Here is a 22194-nt window from a genome sequence, read left to right on the forward strand (position 1 = left end):
TAAAAGCATATAAAGTGGATGATAAAATACCTGTATATGACCAACGTATAATAGATTTGAAAAGTCTGAACATGGAGTGGCTTCCTTATAGAGCTGTTGTTTTTTATGCCAATGTCCATGCATTCATTTATATTTAAATTATGACTTGTAAGCAAAGTCTAACTGAGCTCTCCCTGACAGCTACTGATGAGCTGGGGGGAAAAGGCTTCAGGACAAGATTGTATTTACATTCACCCCTAATCTACTTCGGTATCTAGCAACCAGAGCTGTGTTGCCCAAGGAATAGATTTTGGCTGGGGGTTAGGTTACAAATCACTTGAATGTGAGGGGGCAATGAAACAACGGTAGCTAGAGCAAACAGTGAGCAGCTGGAGAAACGAGCAAGGTGCCTTCTTGCCACCACCTGGGAGGTGAACTCATGTGAAAGCACCTCTGAACTCTGAGTCTCCACTGACCAACGCCAACACCTGTGAGTGTTAATAAGGTTGTTAAGAAAGCTGGAACTACAACACAGTTCATGCGAACAAACATGGCTATGGCATCATACTTTCTATTTAAGCAAGAGATACCACACACTACAAACCGGAGGCCAACGTTAAGGGCACCGTCGCTTGTTCATCCTGAAGTTGAACACTGGTTCTGAACAAGACCAGCAAATGCTCACTCTCTTTCTGCAAAAAACTCAACTGACTGGCTAGAAGCATGGGGTGCAACAGTGAAAGACTCAACAGTTGAAAAAGAGAAGAACTCTCTCACCCCATTCAAAATTTGCATACATGGCTGATGAATGCACCGATGCAAAGGGACATCAAGTATTAAGTCATTGTGGATCTTATTTTGATGTCAGTGATAGGCCAGTAGATACATTTCTAGATGTTCAAGTTATAGAAGACACAGCGGCTGCATCTGTGACATCCCACATCTTAGAAGAGTTAAATGCTTGTCAATTGGACCCCAAACAGATGGCTGCTTGTGCATTTGATGGTGCTGCAAACTTCTGTAGAAGACATGGTGGACTACAAGCTTTGCTCAGCAAAAAGTGTAACCCTAGTCTCTCCTATACACACAATGCAGAGGCCATCTACTCCAACTAGTGCTAGTATGAGCTGTAGACTCTTCAAAAGACATTTAAAAAGCTATATATTTAATGTCTTCATTATATTCTTTTTTCAGCAAGAGTCCAAAAAGACTGAATATCTTGGGAAATAGAGAAGATACACTGCGCCTGAAGTTCAAATTAGTCCAACCTGGGAAAACCCTCTGGCTTTCTCATGAGCGATCCTTGGCTGTTGTCTTAAAATTACTCCAGCCGTTATTACTGGCTTTGGAAAGTATCTACCAAGATGGGATGGATCGAAGTAGTGAGGCTGGTGGATTACTTTTGCTACTATGGTCAGAGAAGACTATTGCCGTTCTCTCTCTTATAAGTCTACTGTTGAAACCACTTGGGTCATTAAACAATGCCATCCAGGCATCTGCTACAACAGTAGTAGATCTTTGTCCAGCAATAGACGCTACATTTGGATCAGAGAGCTATCCATGGAAAAAGTACCGGAAGAAGCAAAGACTTCAGTCCAGAACTTGACTAATGAAGACATTTTATATTGAATCCTTAAGTGAAGAGGACAAGAACGGTTTGTTAAGACAACTGAAAAAGTACACAGACTTGATTCTTAAAAAATCTACAACAGCGACTTCTAGATTCAACTCAACCTCTATATAGCTTTTACAGATCCCAGTCTATAAAACACCGACAGTTGAGTGGGGTGAGGCACTACCAGCAATGGGGCTGCCATGTGCTCAGGACAGAATAGAGAATTTGAGTACAGAGTAGAATATCATACGACAAATGAATGAAGATTTGACTTCAACTTTTTTTTTAAATCATCACTAGTGGCTCGACCTGATCTTTGTGCTATGTTTCCTGGAATGAAAGAAGTAGGAATTTATCTCTTGCTACTCCCAGTTGTTACCCGGGGTTCTTTCAACCCAAAGCTCTTGGTAACTTTTACGCTGTGCGAGGTGGTGTCAGGAAAAAAAATCAGGGGAGACACGGCCGTCTGACCGATAGATGGCTGGCACAAACAGGACAACACAAGAGTGCTTTCACTGAAAGCTACACTTTACTTAGTCTCAAGCACTTACACACGTCCACAACAGATTAGTAAAACACCCCCAACTCTTGATAATTACCAAAGCTGAGTGTGGCTCTTGAGTGAAACAGCAGCAATTTTTCGGTGGCCAAATCTTCTGCCAGCCAGTGGGGACTGCAAGATGTATCCAAAAGGGAGAGTCCAAAACGAGTCCAACTAGCTCAAGCTTTTCCCCTTATTTATACGTTAGTAATAGAATGATATGAATTTAAAGAAAACTTGTTAAGCAAACAGTTCCCATGGGCAAGCAAGAGGCTCCTTCTGATTACTGATTAACCAGATGTGGGTTTTTCCAGAGTTTGCAGCCTTGAGACCCCAACAGACATTCCTGGGGTACATCCCGCTCTTTTAAAATGCACGTATCAGCAACTTTGACACAATTCTTCTCAGGAAGGACGCGGGGTCAAGCTGCCCTTTCTGAGGCACCCACAACTCCTCCCCCCCCCCCGCCCTGGTCAAGCTGAGACTGCTGAATGGCCAATTTACAGCTTACTGACTAGGCTGCCTTTAACAATAAGCCATAGTGGTTTCAGGCACTTTACTGGTTTGTCAAAATCTCCCCGTACACAGTCACAAAAACTACAGTTGAGGGTTGTTTTTCATCATTGAATAGAATTTTGTGTTCTGAAAGAAGTTGCCTTCTGCCTGATCATGTGAATGAACTAATGAGCATATCAATTGAAGGAATGGAAGTAGTGAACACATGAAAAGCCACCAAAGATGAACACATTGCATTCAAGTTCATTAACAGTTGTGCAAAATTATAACAAGAAACCAAGGATGTAGATGCAGTGCTTCATAGAAGGCTTGAGTAGCCAACTTTAATTTGTGTGATGATTTTAAAACATGAGTTAAATCTAATAAAATGGTCATGAAACATTTTTCAGTATGGTGCCATACAGCCCACCTTCATGGTCTCACTCCTCATCAGCCCTGACCCCTCCCCCCGTAAATTTGAACACCCCTCCCAATTTCAATTCCTGCGGAAAACACTGGCTGGGATCACGCTGGCCCTAGGGCACAGGGTAAAGATCCAAGTCTCTCAGGCTGCAAAGAGCCCCCACTCCCTTACACAGAGCACGGCAGGGCTGATGAAAACAGAAGCCAGGCTTAGGAACTGGGTTGAAGAGGAATCAGTTTGCTCATAAATCCGATTCAGACACCACATTCCCTGGTCTGGGAGCATGCCTTCCATTACCTTCACCAGGGCAGCCTGGGAAGCAAGGTGTACAAAGGAAGTTTTTTAGTTAGTAATTAATTTAGGGCAAGTCTGCAGAGCTATTTTGAATTAGCAAACATCACCCAACTCAGGTCAGGGTAATAGCGCAGGGCCGGCAGGGGTATGACAAGGTGGTCAGGGACAACTAACACACGTGTGATGAGTATACCTTCAAGAATACGAGGCATTTTATTAATCATAGAATAGTCTCCATTCCTGACCTTATGTTTCACAAAATCTGGACACAGTTCAAGTGAAAAGGCTCAGACCCCTACCACTGAGACACTCATGTGCTGTAGCCTTGGACGCGATACTCCGGCTCTGATTTTTCAGGAGTGCTAAGTACCCACAACTCCTAACTGAAGTCAGCAGGCACTCCAGTTGGTCAAACGTTCCTGGAAATCTGGCCTTTAACCTTTCTGTGTCTGACAATGTGAGGATTAACCTTCACACAGGATTTGTCAACCACTAATAGTTGAGGCAATCTTCTCACGAAATCACTGATTCAGTTCCTCCTTCTCAGACTCGAATCCTACCCCATGAGATAAAATGATCTCATACATCTGGGCCTGCCAAGAAGTTTTGCTGTGAAGAAAGAGTGGAGAACTCCCAAGTGGTCAATATGAAATTATCAACAATAGGCTATTAACAACAAATGATGAATAAGAGCTATTCACAGTTATTCCAAAGCACGTTTTCTTCAGAATTTACTGGCCTAGCTCATGAAGATTTTGTATCGAGACACACACAATTTTCCCCCCCAATTCATTTTTATTTTGGTTTCCAATTTTAACCGCATTGATACAGGAATAATTCATGCAAATGTATCATCTTAAATACAGCAGAGAGAAAACTCACTGTTAAGAGGATTTAGAAGTTCCATCAACTCAACACAAAAAAATACCAAGAAAAAAAAAAAGTAAATTAGCAGCAATAAAATAAAGTGCATTTAGCCAAACTTCTTTAATGTGAATCTGGAAGAGTCTGTTCTTGCAATCCTTTGCTCTCATACACAAGAGTTGATCACTCCCCATTAGGAGGCAGAGGCGAACTCTCTTCATAGCATACAGCAACAGTGTGAACTCTTCCACACGTCTGTATTAAAGGAGTTCCGTTGTATTTTGCTTTAGTTTTAGAAGAATCAAATTAATTGGCAATTATGGTTAACTTGGATTCTGTTAATATAACACGCATAAGACAATCTTCTCCAGACTCTAGTGGCTAGGGTTAGATACTCTTAAGAACATTTCTCTGCCTGCATTAGCAAGTTTGCTTTAAAAAAAAAAGGTTCAAGTAATTCTTATCTGGCCTGTAGAGCGAGGGGTTTCACTGCCATAGTGAGAATGCCCAAGTCACCAAAAATCTCTGAAGAAAGCATTCGCAATATCAACCCAATAGCAAGATATCCTGTTTTGCTTCTACCAGCCTCTAAAGGGGGTTCAAAGACCAGAATATAGTGTCTGATTTGAAGCCTATGCCACTTATCAGATTATTTCCTGAGGCCTGCACAAAGACCTGGCCACTTGAAGCGGTGAACGTCCCAGAAAGTCACATCGGCACTTTCCAGAGTCCCCATGTAACACAGTGTTATCCTTCCTGCACTTGGGAAGGAAGAATTTCCTACTGCAGCAGGGATCTGCCTATTGTTTTGACTCATCAGCAAACCAAACTGCCTGCTGTAATGCTGGATTAGCAGCCCTGCAGTCCGAAGGGTGGAGTTGATCCAGAGGCTGCTGCTGCTGCCTCTGGTTACACATACACCCACAACAATGACCTGGAGAAACCACCTCCAGAGGCAAGAATTCAGTCTCTTTGCCTATTCAGTCTTTGACCTCAGGAACGAGTTACTGCAAGCTATGATGGCAACTGTGGTGGGAACACACATTCTTTAGGAAAAAGACTAAATTATTCCCATTCCCCAAAGGCTAATGAAGAGCCATCAGAAGGGCCATGACTTTCCAGTTTGAGTTGGATTTAAACCAGCAAGCTAGAAGTGAAACGTTTCATTATCCCATAGCTAATCCCCTGAGCCAGCCCCTGGCAGAATCTATTCCCCCTCTTCCATCCCAAAATGCAACTGACTTGCTTCTCGTGACAAGAACTTAACAGAACTCTCAGTCTACCAACACTCTGTGCTAATCCACTGGAAAATCCCAACTGCTAGTGCTTCGAGGTTAAAATAACCTAACTGGCTTAATGCTACTTCACTATTTATCCTCCCTCAGACACTGGGTAACATCTCCCTCCTCCTTTCTGGGACTAGATGAGAAGCAAGTACGCTGGTTACTGGCACATGGCTATCGACATCTGTACTTGAGCAAGAAATCATTCTAAAGACTGTTGATACCATTTTCAAGTGTCATTGTCAATATGACAAACTCCCTTCGGTCTTTCTAACTTCAGCTGGGACCTCCTTAGAGTTATCCCACAGGGACTCATTCTGGATTCTTTGGAGACATCTCTGACTTCTAGAGACGTGCCATGGGAAAAAGAAAAGCCCCATCACTACACATGGTGGATAAGCATTTTCCACCAACAGGAAGGGGAACCTGATCCTGCTGCTATTGAAATCAGCGGGAGTTTTACCCCCAGTTTCAATGGTAACAGGGTCACATTGTTCTGAATATGATCAGAATTAAAACTGCAGTTAGGGCAAACCCTAAAACTAATCTGATCTGTTTACAAATAAGGAAAAGCTTAGAAAGTTATGGTGACCCACTGCTTCCCTGGCATGGAATTTCCATACCAATACATGTCTCCTTGGTTCCATATAAGCTGCACTGGATCAGCCCATCTTCATTCTGTTGTCTGTCTAGCTACAAAAAAACCCCACCCAAACTGAACATAGTAATGCAGACAGGAACATCCTATGGAAGCTCTACATGAAGCAAGATCTCCTACAGCTTGTAATCTACCCTGTCCTAACGGCCATGTAGTGATAATGGAATTCCAGAAGCCTGCATCCCAAAACACGCACTTTTAAAAAACACATTGGTCTATATATTTCATAAAGTAGCTATTCACACCCCGCCGACTGGCCCGTCTCAGATCCTGCTTATCTTCCTCAATAAGATACCAATTTACCAGGTCACCAAATGCAACTCCTAATTCCACTAACTCCACAATAACTAAATGATAACAGTCAGTTTTGTCTCTGCCATGATTTGTCTCTCAAGTAACACAGGGCTAGGCAAAGAGCTTTCTTAAACTGAAGAGCCTGCAGGAGGAAGATGCCCAAAACCCAAAGAGACCAGGAGAAGAAATTTACTACAGCAGGATCCCAACCCCCAACCAAAAAAGGATTTATTTTCTGCTCCTGGGTCTTATTTGCACTAACACTTCTCCTTGGAAAGAAAAAGAGCAGCAAGTCTCTCTCCTGCAAGTCTCTCTGCCACTGTATTGCAATTGAAGAGTAATGGAGAAGTGTGGATAGGTCTCTGCATGGGCTGTTAAGAGTGATATATGGGCCCTAGATGCGTGGGGGGAGGTGGGCAGCAATGGTCTGCGTTTAGATGACTAGCTGCTTTTCACACACACATCTGATCTTGTGACTTTGTACCTCAAAGGATTATCAAGATCCATCTTTACCTATTAAGGTGATAATTCATCAAGGGGGAAGTTTTGTTAGAATAAATCTGAACTTGATGAACTTTGGTGACTCGTGAGAGGTTAAAAAAAAAAAAAAAAACCTGACAAACTACCCTACTTCATTCTGCATTAGAAAAGCCTCCTGTACGTGTATGAAGCAGAAATTCTGCCTAATCTCCCCGGCAGGCAAGAAGAGAGGTGTGTTGAGAGGTTGGACATGATACGGGAAAGAAGAATCCCATTGTTCACATGGGGATAGACCACGCAACAACTTGCTTTTGCTCGTGCTCCTTAGGGATTCCATCACCCACCACGTTCTCTGCAGCAGTTAAGAGAGCACTGAAGGGAAATGGTTTTTTGCCTTCCCACATTATCTGCTCTGCTGCAGGTACTGATGCGTGAACATGTTGAGTTCACTGTCCAGCCAGCCTGCCTTATTCCTGCAAGAAGGAAGAAAACAGTCTCAGTTAGGCCTATGCACTGAAATTAGTTAACATTCACCGCCTACTCCAGTCTGAAAAGGTATGAAAGGGATGCAGGAGTGGCAAAGAATGGAGAGAGCTGCCACCGAGTCCCATGACGAGGTGCTGCTACTCTAGGTCAGGGAGCTTGCATGGACAGTGATCTATAAGTTTTGGGGTTCAAACCAAAATCCTAGTTGCAAGTTTAAAGTGATCTCATCCTCTGTTTGTTGCAGTGGAATATTTGAGAGGGGAGCTCCCTGCCCATCTGGAATGAAGGTGAACAGCAGAAACTCACATGCCCTGCAATGAGGAGGGGAAAAAGGCCCTTTGTCTCATTTTAGGAGATACGAGTGGTCCTGAAGGCCCTTGTAGGACCCATAGTTTTCTTGGGTTTGTGATGATCCTGACCAGATCTACAGTCAGAAGAAAATGGTGAAGTACCAGATATCTGGCTAGTGCCATATGACTAAAAATCTGTGTTTGTGTGTGTGTGGGGGGGGGGAGAAGAGAAGGAGATAAAAAAAATAAAAATCAGTTTTTCCTACAGAAGGAAGGAAGGGGCTGAAGGTAACAACCTAACTGCTACCAAAGCTCCAGGAACATCCTGGAACCCTCTCTTCTTACAGGCTGAATGAAGGAAATGCCTTCTATATGAAAGGACATACAACATATCTATGTACAGAAGCAATGCAAGATCTGGTCCCTTAGGAACACTCATTGGCTACTTACAAGATACAGAGATCAATGACCATGTTTACTTCACTTCCAAGCAGGAGTAAGGCACATTCTGACCTGAACAGTCCAGGGAAATCTCTACATTACATGTAATTGTGACTCCCCTAAAGATGGCACAGTATACAGACAGTTCTCCATGAATTTGCTGCCAGGAAGCACAGATCTCACCTGAGCAGTTTTGCTTTGCTCTGCAACGAGTCCAAGATTTCGATTTTTTTATTCATGACAGCAATTTCCTGCTCAAGATTCTCCCGTGTGACATCCACCTGCTGACACAAGTGAGCAAACGTCCCAGCAAGCTCCCTAAAAAAATGGAGAGAGGAGGGAGGAGAGACGAGATCAAACTCAAAAGGTATTTACACTGTGCAAGGATTTGATTATACCACCTCCAGAAAGCATAGCTTGACACTCTCTCTTCCCATTCCAGCTTCAGAACATTTCACAGTCAGTGGGCAACAGGGAATTTACTGCAAGTTCTGGACAGTGGTATAGGAACTTCAGAATTTGATACTCCTGAAGAGTTAGTGCTCATGTTTAAAAGCACCAGGTTACTAGGATGACAGGTGCTTTAGAAATACATGCGATAAAGTTTCAACGCATGCTCATCCATCACTGTACATTTTTAGACCTGGAGTACAGACTACGTACAACAGACCAGCCATGTGGTACCCAGGGTGACAGCTGGCCTTATGTGGCTTAATGTAGAGTACCTTGAAAATGGTATTTTATAAAAGAGATTAGTTGAATTGAGGCAGCTCACTGTTGGACTTGGTGGCTGCAGTTGGAGCCTGTGTAGCTGACAATGAGCTGCAGTTTCTCACTCGCATACTCCACAAACTGGCGTTTGAAGGCTCTCTCCTTCGCTTTCATAGTCCAAGTGAGGCGCTCATATACATAAAGGAGCCCGTAAAGGCCAAAAGAGAGAGCAATCAGTCTCCAGCCCACAGCCTTCCAGACCTGCAATAAGCACAGTAGAAAGGTGGCATAAGTCATCAGCCAAGAATGATGCTAACGTCTTGCAATGGAACAGAAAACACTTGAAAAAGGTCCATAAGTGTAAGGGATCCCTTTCCTCTTCACGGTATCCCTGTCTCTGAAGTGTAGGCAATTAAGCAAGAGCCTTCTTAAAGAGATCTTCCATACCTAGACAGTGTGCTATATGGACTAGGGCCTTGGACTCTAGCTCCTGCTCTAGAAAGGATTTGCTGTGCAACTTCAGCCAAGTTTCTCGACTTCTAATTTTGGATGCCCACCTTGAGGCATGTGGAGCTTATTTTCGAAGGAGCTAAGCACCCACAACTCCAAATCAATGGGAGCTGCGGAAACTCAGCACCTCTGGAGGGGAAAAACAGCCCAAAATGTCTGAAGTTGGGAATCCCAAAAGTGAAAGTACACAAAACCAGAGACTGATTGTGAAAGTTTCAGCCTTCACCTCTGTCTTAGCTTCCCCGTCATTGAAAGGGAAATAATACTTACTTACCACCCAGGCTCAGAAGAGTAGGAGTTAATGTTTGTAATGTGCTTTGAAAGTGTTATTTTATCTTAACAGCCCCGAATCCACCCCCAAACGTCAAGTGCAATAATTCAGTGGATCTCTCCCTTTTGATGTTCCTTTGGATACAACACTTCGCTCTAGGCTCCATGATGGACGAATATCACATCAGTTACTGACTGAAGCCTGCAGTCTAAAAAACTTTTCAAACCAAACAGCACAACTAGCTCTGAGAAACAATTGTCTGTACAGAGATTTTTCAACCCACCACTCCACCAATCACGAGGATCCCCATGGAAGTTCTGGAAGTCAGTGATGCCAATCCAGTCACCATAGACACCATGAGCTCTTCCTGGGTCATAGAACCCTGGGGTAGGGGAGGCAGACTGGGATTCGCTGGGGTTAAAGGTAAAGGACGTTGAATCTAATTAGAAGGGAAAAAGAAAAAAAAGCCGCAGATAAAAGGGAGAATGCAAGCCACAGCTGTTTCTTTCAGAGCTTTGACAGCCACTGAAGTCTTCAGTGAAACCCAGTATCTACTACTGACCCACTGAACATTTAATGAGATGTCATACCTGGTCATTATAGCCCATCAAGGCCCGGCGACTGTTCTTTGGTCCCAAAAACCTATTCACAAGCATTGTCCACCCAAGAGAAAAATGGAATTCAACGTCCTCCTGGAAGTCGGCACAAAGCTTGTCACAGTTCAGGTCATAGCTGAGTGTGAAGCACTGCCGGGGGATCAGCATGTCTATCTGACCCCGTAGAGAGACTGGGAGAAGGGGCTTTAAACCATCTGAAGATGAGAAATGGGAGAGGATAGGGAAAATGTCAGCATAATTGAGAAGTATGAATGGGCTTGACTGGAATCAAACAGGCTCTCAGTTCTGTGCTCACCTTGTTTATCAGTTAATTGGTGTTTCAAAATAATAAAAAAAAACACACACAAAACAAACAAACAAACAAAAAACCACACCAAAACCTGACCCAGAACAACTGGTAGAATCTGAAATTTATTATGGCCAAATATGGCACTAAGGTTCCCCAGAGCAGTCATTCTCCAATTTTCCATTTTATAGACCACTTTGTGAGAGATCCTTCTGTGGACCCTTCCCTTGCTGCTTCTCTCCTCTTTCCCCTATCACTTCCCCACGGTTACCTAGAGCAGAGGTTCTCAAACAGTGGTCCGTGGACCACCAGCGGTCTGTGAGCGCCATTCAAATGGTCCGCAGACAGTTCCCTCTAATCTGTGGACCACTGAAGTCTATGATCCGTATTCTGAGAATCTCTGTTATACAGAAGTTGCCAGAGGTATTGTTTACCCCTTCCATCAATTATAGAAATTAGCACATGCTCCGACATTAAAAGAGGCAAATGCATCAAATCTCCACCATTTGGTTTCATTTAGAACAAATGACCACTTTATTTGTCTTGACCACACTAAACCATAAACTAGGTTTCATAAAATAATTTTGAAACTGCTTCAAGAAAAGTATGGTTCCTACCAGCTGTGGGCGGGAGCTTTGCTAGAGCAACCAGCAAAAAGCCCCGGCAGTGGGACTAACTGAAAGTATTTTAAATTGTGCACATCACAATATCAAACCTTTTTGCGGTAACATGGAGAAGATTGCTATTCCTGCAATGAGGTCTTTTCCAGAGCATCTTGTCACAGCAAGATCTGCAAGCCTTTTAGTTAGTACCACTGCATTTTTGCTGCATAAGCCTCATCAAAAGTTCTATTGTTTTTGAAATTGTATAGAACAAACTGCTCCCAAGCAGAGGAGGTGGGTGTGAAGTTTCAATCTAGAATGAGTTTCATGACACGGAAAACCCCTGAAAACAGGTATTTAAGAGGGACCATGCAGACGCTTTGAACTACAGTCTCACTAAACAAGGAACTATTAATTGAGAAGTTGCAACCAGTTCATCAGCCCTCACAGCCCATCTAAACCTGCACGGACCCAATTGCCATGCTAGACTTATTGTCATTTGTCTGTAGTAAGGGCTGGTTCTTTACATGCTGTACTGACCTATCATTTCTTGTTGCATGGTTTGCAGGGAAGCAGTGATGGCATTAGAGCATCGATCTGACATGTTACGGCCCAAACCCTCCTCAATGTGTCGATGTAGTTCCTGAAACAGACAGAAAACAGAGGCTGACATTGAAGCAAATCTAGACACAAGATGCATCCTTATCCAGACTGCTTATTAACTGCAGGTGCTGGGATCTCCCAAGACAGGCAGTTCTTCAAAATATGAAGCATAAATTCTGTCTGCCCCCAATCCCACCATCTGTTAATAGTAGTCCAGTATTGCACGAGAGAAGCGAGGGGACAAGGAAGAATAGAACTGTACATATGCCCTCTGCTTTGGTGAAAATGCTGCTTACATTTCATCTACACCATACAAAGTGAAACAAGATACTAAGGTAACTAGTGCCTTACTGTCATGCCCTGCATTTAAATACTATATACTTTTATACCAGTCTATTACTACTAGTTAGTCTGGAAAGTCCCAGTTCCTTTTCTGGGATGTAATGAACCCCTCAAAGCACATGAGACAAATAGAACTAACAATTTCTACACTACAAAAAACTGTGCCTACCCCTTGTGCACTTGAAAATTAGGTATTTTGAACAGCTGGTGGCAATTTCTGAGTCATCAGAGCAAGAAACAAAATTGTTGAGGTGGTTGGTCCAACATGTTAAAAGCCAGTGTCATTACTCACATTCTTGTAAACTTTGAGGACAACTGGAGATGGGTGGAAATCCATCTGGTAGTCATCTACCAACACTGAGAGCCGCCTAATCTCTTCAGCCATTGCATTTGACACCTGAAAGTACAACCATATACTGTATGCACAGGGTTATCTGGAACACTAGCAGAGAAAACTCAAGACTATTCCCAGGAGAGCTGAAAAAAGCTGTTCAAAAATTGCTGCTTATTAGCAAATCAACACACAGATAAACCGGTTACCCCTACAGCACTAAGTCTCCACCATGTATGTTTTAATAGAACCCGTGTGACTTCAGTGCTTATTCAGTATGTTGTGTTTTCTCAGCTCCTAATCCGCCTCACATCTTCCAATCAACCCTTCACACCTTTCCTTTCATCCCTCCGATTGGCCTCTAGGCCAACAAAGCACCTGTTCCTTACCTGTCTTTCTACCTCTTCTGTGATCTGTTTTATTTTCATCTTGTAGTCTTGAGTGAGCAGCTCCAGCTGTTTGTCAATAAAACCCAAGCGCTCCTGTCGTTCCTCTCGCATCTCCAGGCAGTAAACCCTGAGAAAAGAAGGTGCCTATCAGAAAGAAGCATCCGCACATCTCTGATCTGCAAGCTAAATGGAATCCCAGAGGTAAGACATGGGGGGGAGGGGAAGAGCAGAGATTCTCTTTCCCAGGGACAGGCAGTAACAATAACTAAGACATGTTACACACAAGTAGCAAACAGGAGAGATAGGAGGTTTCTCCATAATTATACATTAGATGCAGGAGTAATGGTATGTGTCCTCCTGTCCCCAGAAATGTTGTATGCTATATTGTGATTTTAAAAGCAAAGGCCTGATACTCATGTTTCCCAGACTCCCTCCCAGAAATATTCAGTGCAAGCTTCTGTCTTGTGTGCACTGAGTCTCTGCAGCTGCTCACCTCTGCTCCTGGGCAGCAATATGCAAAGAGTCCATGATAAGGCGAACATCTTCAGCAATCTGCTTGGCTCTCACTGTGTGCTGCTCAAACTTTGTCTTCACTGCAGACTGTGAGATACACTCCTGTGCACACAGAGGCAGCCATCAGAAAATCAGCAGCGACCAGAGGCATTAACATAGACCTCTCTCCTGCATCATTTACTGTCAAGACACAGCGTCAGCCCAAAGTTACAGGCTCCATTCTCCAGCCCCACCCCCCTCAGAGGACTGTGACTTAAATAGTAGCTTGGGCCGAATGATGGTGCTTACCTCAAATCGTCTCTCGAAGTTTTGAAACTCAAACATTCTTACTTGAAATCCTTCTGCCAATGCTCCACCTAGGAGGACACAAGGTCACCAGGGCAAGTTTACGGAAAGTGAACAGAGAATTTGAAGCACCAGTAGGAAAGGCAGAAACATCTCTGGGGCTGGTTCTACTGATCTGCCAGATACCTTCTTGTTTAATTTTGGCTTCTCTTCCCTCCCCCGCTTTTTAGTTAAATCACCAATTGATTATTTGGGTTAAGACAATCTCTACCTTCCCGCACAAATGAAATGAAAGACAGAGCTCGTAGTTTTCCTACCTCCTTCCGGCATCCCTTGAGCTTTCTGGATCCTGGCATTTAGCACTTCCTTCGCTGACACAAAGAAGATGCGGTCCCCAACCTGTGCTCGATCCACCACGCCCAGTTCATCCACTAGAAAACTGGTGCAGCGCTCCATGTGCTGTCGACGGACCTGAAGGATAAACCCCCACACACACAGTTTTAAAGTCTGCTTGACAGTCCATGCCATTGCATTCAACGGGCTCAGGCAACCAGATGCCCCCTGCAGGCCCTATATAGCAATACAAGTCTACAATAAAAATATTTTGCTCTTATAGCTCCTTTGTGGGTCTCAAAGCACTTTTCATACATTAAGCCTCACGAAACCCCTGTGGGATAGTTGAATACTCTAACCATTTTACAAATACATAAACTGAGGCATGAAGACATTAAGTGATCTGTCATAGGTCCCCAAAAATGTCAGACACAACAGGAACTCAGAAGTCCTGCATTCCAGATCCTTGCTCTAACCATTAGACCATACTTTCTGCCAGATGACTCCTCATTATGGTAAACAAAGTCCAAACTGTAAGAGAATCATCCTCTATTACCATTAGTCACTCCTCAGCTCATAGATCGGATTTTGTTTGAGTGAACACCAATTTAAATATGGCACAAACCTCTTCCATGTATTCCGGTTCTGAAGCTGATGCATCCCAGCGGTTATTCAGGATAAAAATGTTGGGGCGAGACAGACGCTCGTTCACTTTGTGGAAGAACTGCTTCTCCTAAACAAAGAAATCACATATCAATACGCAAAATGTCAAAGCATTGACCCCAAACCAGCAAGCATTTACAAGTGGAATTCGAGTTACCGTTTGCATCAGTGTGGACTCAGAGTTTGCCACCAACACAAATACATCAGCATCCAGGCAAAACTTGTCAATCCAGCTGTCCAGTTCTGTGGTTACATCAATGCCAGGGCTACAGATAACAGAAAAACAGATGTCACGAGAGCTATGAAACTTCAAAAATACAATTAGATAGACATTCTCCAAAGAAGAAGAAAGCAGCACATTACATTTTCTTACAAAAGAGGCATTCAAAAGGTGTAGCTGCTGAGCACAGCTAATGTCCATACTTGGGCTACATTGTATTGTGGGGCTATTTAGTTCAGGAAATGAAAGGAATTATTAAGTGGCACTCCATCTGCATTTCTCAGCTCTGCTTCCAGGTCACTTCATGGCAGAGTCTCTGCATGGGAAGAGTGAAGTCTCTCACCTGTCCATAAGCACCAGATCATCCTTTAAGAGAGGACATTTGGAATTGGGCCACATCACACTGACCAGGCTGCCAGCATTCAGAAATTCATTTTGATGGAGAGCATGAGCCAGTTGGTTGACTGTCTGTCAAAGGGAAGGGAGGGAGCAAGAAAAGATCGACAGGAGTATGTTATTCATGTCTGATAACTGCTAGAATAATTATCTCCCTGCCCTGAAATATTCACAGGCAAGAATAAGTCAAGACCCAAATGAGAGTCATTTTCTCCCTTTACTGAAAAAGGGGCTTCCCCATAAACCTACACACGTGTTCCTGCTGAGAAAGGTCTCCATCTATTAGGAACTACTCAAGGGCAGGATTCTTCACACACATTACTGAGATTACCCTTATCAAGAGAAAATTCCTTTCTGAAAGCTCTTAGATTAGGACAAAGTCCATCACCATATACTAATTAGGAACTTACCTTGACACTCCTCTTCTCCTCTGAGCCTTCAGTAAGTAGGAAGGCATCGTGACCGTCCGTCCCCTCCACACGCAGGAAACAATTAGTGGTGTGTCCAATCCCTGAGGGAAGCACTTTATCCCACAGCATGGCATTTATCACTGTGCTTTTTCCATTGCTTGTCCTGGGGTTAAATGCAAAATGGTTCACTGGGGCTCCCAAGACACAGCTGTGCTCTTTGCATATTATAGCCACTCAAATCTCATGTCTCAGCCAGCTCCAGAAAGCGTTAGGTCATATATTAGAAGCATTCTATTGGTATAGGAATACTGAAATACAACACCAGAAGAGCACTCCTAATGTGGATGTTTTGTTCAGTATAGATTATTCTCTCCCCCCTGGGCAAAACAAGCCATACCACTAATGGTGCAGTTTTGCTGGTATGTCTGAGTGTATTCTTGGGGCTTCTGCCAGCTCAGATATGTTGATCGGAGATCACACCTCTTCACACTGTCAGAACTGCGCCAGAAGCAGCTCCTCAGTGTAAACATGACCGTAGTGCATTAGCTGCCATATGCAACTTGCTGGTGAATCAGTACTAAAGGATTTATTTGGGCATAAGCTTTCGTGGGCTAGAACCCACTTCTAAACTGAGTGAGAGATTCTAAATGAAAGTGAGAGAATACCAATGATGATCAGACTTTTACATTTCAGGGTCTGGACAATTTGTGTTCCTATAAATACTTTTAACCATAATCCTAAAGATCCCAGTTGCTTCATTGAGAAGAGTCCAAGCAACACAATTATCCAACTCACCTGCCAAAAAAAGCCACTTTCATGTGTCGCCGTGCCAGCACCTCACTAATGCCACTGACTTTTGACAGGTATCCTTTGACCTCCAATACCTGCTCTTCTGTGGTGACAGGGTCAAGTTCCACATTCCTGTGTGTTTCTAAAACGCAAATAAATTGTCCCCCTGAATTTCAGAAGTAATTTACCTACAGCAAAATAAATCTGAATGAATCTCATCTAAGTCTCTGGAGTGTAGTTATATATTTATTTGCATGGCAGTCAGACGCTGCTTGTTTGAGGGCCACACAAACAAGTACACCTTGCCAATACCCTGAAGTCTGTTTCCCTGGCTGTTGAACAGTGCCCCCTCTCTTAACTCTAAGGGTTGTCATGTAAAAGAGTGCCTTGAACAGCACACAGCTGACATTTCACACCCCAAAGATCCTTAAATACACTGCTGTGCATTTCTTAATCTGTTAATGCCAGAAGTTGGCACAGGTGACATTCACATGTTGCCAGCAATGAGATGTCAGGACTGTAAGAATCAAAGGATTAAAAACAGAAAAAAACCAGTGCAGCCTAGTACAAGACTAATTTCCTCAATTTTTTTTTAAATATCAGTTCAATGATAACTATAATCTGAGATCAACTTGAACATTCAGAAGCCTGTACCTTTATCCAAATCTGATTCAATTTTGTCTCTTTTATACGTATACAGGTCTAGTGATCGCATTTAATCTAGCGTTTTTTGTGTGACATATCAAAATAAATAAAGCACTACTGTACACATGATGGTGGGCTACTCAGGGATACAGCTTACCTTCCAGGAATGTGCAACTCTCCTGGATATATGCAGCCAACTGTTCAAAGATGCCATTGATTTTCTTCTTTGCAGTGACAAAATGTTTGAGTGGAGAAGCATTTACCTCGGCCATGTGTCTTTTATCCTTCTTTACAGCAACTATGGACTTGGAACGAGTGAACAACAGGGACATTGCGCTGTGAGGAAAAAAATCTAATAAGATACAATTCCTTAAACATGAATTCCTGCCCAACTAAAGGTTTTTTTAATGTGTCTATTGCCCAAACAGATACAAAAATAGCTAACACATTTTAAAGAACACTCTGTTACAAAGAGTCAGGATAGCTCAGTGTTTTGAGCATTGGCCTGCTAAACCCAGGGTTGTGAGTTCAATCCTGGAGGGGACGATTTGGGGCAAAAATCTGTCTGGGGATTGGTCCTGCTTTGAGCAGGGGGTTGGACTAGATGACCTCCTGAGGTCCCTTCCAACCCTGAGATTCTATTCTATGATATATTTCACAAATATAAGTATCGGAGTAGCAGATTCAATGTGAATCATGCTGGTTATTGCCATCCAGATTTCTTGTATGGACAATTTAGATTTTAAAATCTAAATTTGATTGCAATTTTTGTTTCACATGGTATTTAAGACACCAATCTACAGTCACTGAGAAACTCACGGAATACATTATGGAACAATCAGCTACAGCTGTCTACTCCAGAGCAAGGAATTAAATCTAGGCCTGCCACTTACCATGCTAATAACCTAGCCACTGGTCATCCTTCCTTCCTTCCCTTTTTCTCTCTCTACATCCTTCTAATATAGATAAAGTTCAGAAAAAAGCATTGGGGGTATAAAAATTTTACTTCCCGTTTATGTTTGCAGTGTTGTTGTAGCTGTGTTGTTACCGGGATATTAGAGAGAGAGAGAGACAGTGGGTGAGGTAATATCTTTTAGTAGACCAACTTCTGTTGGTGAAAGAGACAAACTCTGTGCAAGCTTGAAAGCTTGTCTCTTTCACCAACAGAAGTTGGTCCACTAAAAGATATTAACTCACCCACTTTGTGTCTCTTGAAATTTATACCATTTTACTTTTCAGAGTACTTCCAAATGTTAGAAAATATTTCATAGGGATGTTGAAGAAGTGTTGTAGCCCCATTGTACTGATGAGGAAACTGAGGCAAAGAGATGATGGGACTCTCTCCCAGAGCCAAAAATAGAACATAGTTCTTGGCTCCCTGCCACAGGCTCCAAGTCATTCTACTACCCATGCTGCCTTTGGAGCACAGAATCAAGCATACAGACACCAGCTGCAAAAACACAACTTCAGTCTCAGAAAGCAATTACAGTGCATTGTTGAAGCTCCCTATAGCACCAAAACAATCTATTACTGCATTCCATCATAAGAACGGCCATACTGGGTCAGATCAATGGTCCATCTAGCCCAGTAACCTGTCTTCAAACAGCAGCCAATGCCAGGTGCTTCACAGGGAATGGACAGAAATGAAGGACAAAGGGCATCACCCAAAGATTCCGAAAAGTGCTACTAAATAAACCTCTCAGAAAATTTACTTTAACAGCCCACCCTAGTGCCCCTACATCCAACTGCGTTGCAACATGAAAGAGTCTAAGCCCTTCAGAGGGATCCTTTAACACTGTAAGGAAGCCTGTAGCCCACTACATCAAGAGCTCATACAGACACACCCATAGCGAAGTGCCATAGGAGCACCTCACCCTCCATCCCTTCTACCCTTTCATGAACCAGCGACTCTGCCCCTCGGGGAGGGGAGACTATAAATCTAGCTTACTTTCAGGATGAGTGTTAAGTTTTCACAAGCCAGGCATGGTCATCTCCCTCTGTCCCATATGCCAATGAGTGCTTTCCACAGTGCTCACTCCTCTGGGTGGGGCTCAGCCTGGCAACTCCTGGGGCGATGTGGATCCAGCCTGTCCCAGTCACAGGAGGAGAAGGAGCGAGATCAGATGGTGCACACAGACCCGTGAGGGTTCGGGGGTGAGTGACTGTCAGGGCAGGCAGTCCAGGGTCTTGCATGCATGACTGTGCACAGGGGTAGATGTGGGCATTACATACCCTGACCCACCACCCTCTCTGGGAGGGCACACCCAGCACACACACCGAGTCAATGGGTCTTGTACACCTGAGTGCACACCCCCTAACCCCTCCCTCCCTTCTCCCGTGCCCTGCACACTATGTACACCCAGAGCCCACGTGTCACACACGTGTGTGCGCACCCTGACCCCACCCTCCCCGTGCCCTGCACAATATGCACACCCAGAGCCCCCGTGTCACACACACGTGTGTGCGCACCCTGACCCCACCCTCCCCGTGCCCTGCACACAGTATGCACACCCAGAGCCCACGTGTCACACACGTGTGTGCGCACCCTGACCCCACCCTCCCCGTGCCCTGCACACAGTATGCACACCCAGAGCCCCCGTGTCACACACGTGTGTGCGCACCCTGACCCCACCCTCCCCGTGCCCTGCACACAGTATGCACACCCAGAGCCCACGTGTCACACACGTGTGTGCGCACCCTGACCCCACCCTCCCCGTGCCCTGCACAATATGCACACCCAGAGCCCACGTGTCACACACGTGTGTGCGCACCCTGACCCCACCCTCCCCGTGCCCTGCACACAGTATGCACACCCAGAGCCCCCGTGTCACACACACGTGTGTGCGCACCCTGACCCCACCCTCCCCGTGCCCTGCACACAGTATGCACACCCAGAGCCCCCGTGTCACACACGTGTGTGCGCACCCTGACCCCACCCTCCCCGTGCCCTGCACACAGTATGCACACCCAGAGCCCCCGTGTCACACACACGTGTGTGCGCACCCTGACCCCACCCTCCCCGTGCCCTGCACACAGTATGCACACCCAGAGCCCCCGTGTCACACACACGTGTGTGCGCACCCTGACCCCACCCTCCCCGTGCCCTGCACACAGTATGCACACCCAGAGCCCCCGTGTCACACACACGTGTGTGCGCACCCTGACCCCACCCTCCCCGTGCCCTGCACACAGTATGCACACCCAGAGCCCCCGTGTCACACACACGTGTGTGCGCACCCTGACCCCACCCTCCCCGTGCCCTGCACACAGTATGCACACCCAGAGCCCCCGTGTCACACACACGTGTGTGCGCACCCTGACCCCACCCTCCCCGTGCCCTGCACACAGTATGCACACCCAGAGCCCACGTGTCACACACGTGTGTGCGCACCCTTAGCCGGCCCTCTCCCCTCGCCGCGCGCCTTGCACACGAGGGGGCACGCAGGGCCTCATACGCGATGGGTGGAGGGGACCCAGCCCCCACAGCTGCTCCCCGGGGGGCGTGTCCCTGCGGCCCCGCTCCCGAGCTCGGCCTGCTGCTACTGCTACCCGGTCCTCGCTTCTGCGCCGCCGCCGCCTCGCCTCCCAGCCCGCTCCCCAGCTCCCGCTCCGGGGGGCCCGGCCGCCGCCCGCTTCCCCCGGCCTCTCACCTTCACCTTCTCTCCCGCACAGCAGCCATGACACCCCAGCATCGTCATCGGAGCGCGCCAGGCTGGGTGCGTCACGCCACCGGCGCGACTGGCGGGAACGCCTCCAGCCTGCTCCGACCAGTCCCTTGTCCCCCAATGCATTATGGGAGGGGTAGTCCAGGCACGCCCATTTCCCAATGCCTCATGGGAGCTGTAGTTTGAGGCAATCGTTTTAACCCAATGCCTCATGGGAGCTGTAGTTTGAGGCAATCGCTTTAACCCAATGCCTCATGGGAGCTGTAGTTTGAGGCAATCGCTTTAACCCAATGCCTCATGGGAGTTGTAGTCCTCAGAGATTTACCCTCTCCCCTCCTGCTCTTTACCTGGGCAGTGGTGGGAGCCGCAGCAGCAGGGAGGAGATTCATTTCTGCAGCCCCAGGGGCACTGTGCCAGCCTGGGGGAGCTGTGCCCGCTCTCCTGGGTGTAATCCAGCCCAGTGTCACCCACCCATGCCAAGGGCGCTGCCAGCTGAGCTCCGCTCCCTCAAACTGCAGCTGTAGTGGCCGGAGGTGCAGCAGACCCAGCCCAGGTGGTAGTGGGCAGGCTCAAGTAGGAATAATGCCCCCACCTGGAGGCCTAGCTGAGCCCAGGGCTGTGTCCTCAGCTGCAGTCCTGAGAGTGGAAAGAGGAACCGGAATTGAGCCCCCCGAAGAAGAAATACTGGCTGAAATATGTAGCGAAAAAGGCCTTCTGGGTAGGGTTGCCAACTTTCTAATGGCACAAAACTGAACACCCTAACGCCGCCCCTGCATTAAACAAAATGTCTGAGCCTCCACTAACCTAGGCTGGACTCAAACCAGTAACCCAATTGTTGAAAGCCTCCATAGCCCACAGCTAATCCCCCCAGTCTTTGGGAAGGGGTCATAATAACCCTCTTACACCGGCACTCTCTTAGGTAGTTATATTGAGAGATCAATTTCCTTCTGGATTCTTTTAAAGACCTTGGCGCTTCAAAAGAGTAACATTAGGGGGCCATTCTTGAACTATTTAACTGAGATCCTCTGCCACAAGAAAAGCATAGGGCATACAGTCAAAATACAGTAAACAAATGGAACGTCTGGAAATACTTCATTGTGACAAACATGTACCACAAAAATTTGACTCTTAACCCAAGCCCTGGACAAGACTGTTACTAATTAGGTATTTTTTCTTCTTTACAACATGAAAATAATTTATGAGGGTCACCATTTTCCAGAACAATATTCTAATATTTTTTAAATGTATCTGTTTTGGTAAGAATTACAGCTCCCCAGCATTGTAGCACATGAACATCTCATGAGCATGAATGCGTTTATTAAACACCCACATGAGGGGAGAATAATTATTGTACCTTACTTCCCCCATCTGTAAAACAGCAAAGAGATTAGTCCTGGGATTTATCAAAGGTCCCATAGCAGAGCCCGGACTTGAACCCAGACTATCTGTCCTGATCTTTAACTACAAGA

The 22194-nt window shown here is 45.3% G+C and overlaps 1 protein-coding gene across 2 annotated transcripts; it reads right to left on the reverse strand.

The window, feature by feature from the left end:
* Positions 1-2104: 2104 nt before the first annotated feature.
* On the reverse strand, positions 2105-20781 carry MFN2 (mitofusin 2). Of its 2 annotated transcripts, XM_054009039.1 has the most exons (19): positions 20711-20781; positions 19009-19147; positions 17218-17396; positions 16422-16557; positions 15627-15789; positions 15164-15288; positions 14758-14866; positions 14563-14670; positions 13922-14075; positions 13608-13675; positions 13300-13421; positions 12807-12933; positions 12379-12483; positions 11682-11784; positions 10227-10447; positions 9920-10075; positions 8920-9116; positions 8328-8462; positions 2105-7400 (listed from the first exon to the last, which is right to left on the reverse strand). In XM_054009039.1, the coding sequence occupies exons 3-19, from the start codon at positions 17390-17392 to the stop codon at positions 7331-7333; spliced, it is 2274 nt and encodes a 757-aa protein (XP_053865014.1). In that variant the 5' UTR covers positions 17393-17396; positions 19009-19147; positions 20711-20781; the 3' UTR covers positions 2105-7330. The 2 variants fall into 2 exon arrangements, with proteins under 2 accessions (XP_053865014.1, XP_053865015.1); XM_054009040.1 differs by lacking the exon at positions 9920-10075.
* Between the last annotated feature and the right edge of the window lie 1413 nt (positions 20782-22194).

This window comes from Malaclemys terrapin, chromosome 19, assembly GCF_027887155.1.
Source record: "Malaclemys terrapin pileata isolate rMalTer1 chromosome 19, rMalTer1.hap1, whole genome shotgun sequence".
Taxonomy (NCBI): Eukaryota; Metazoa; Chordata; order Testudines; family Emydidae; genus Malaclemys; species Malaclemys terrapin.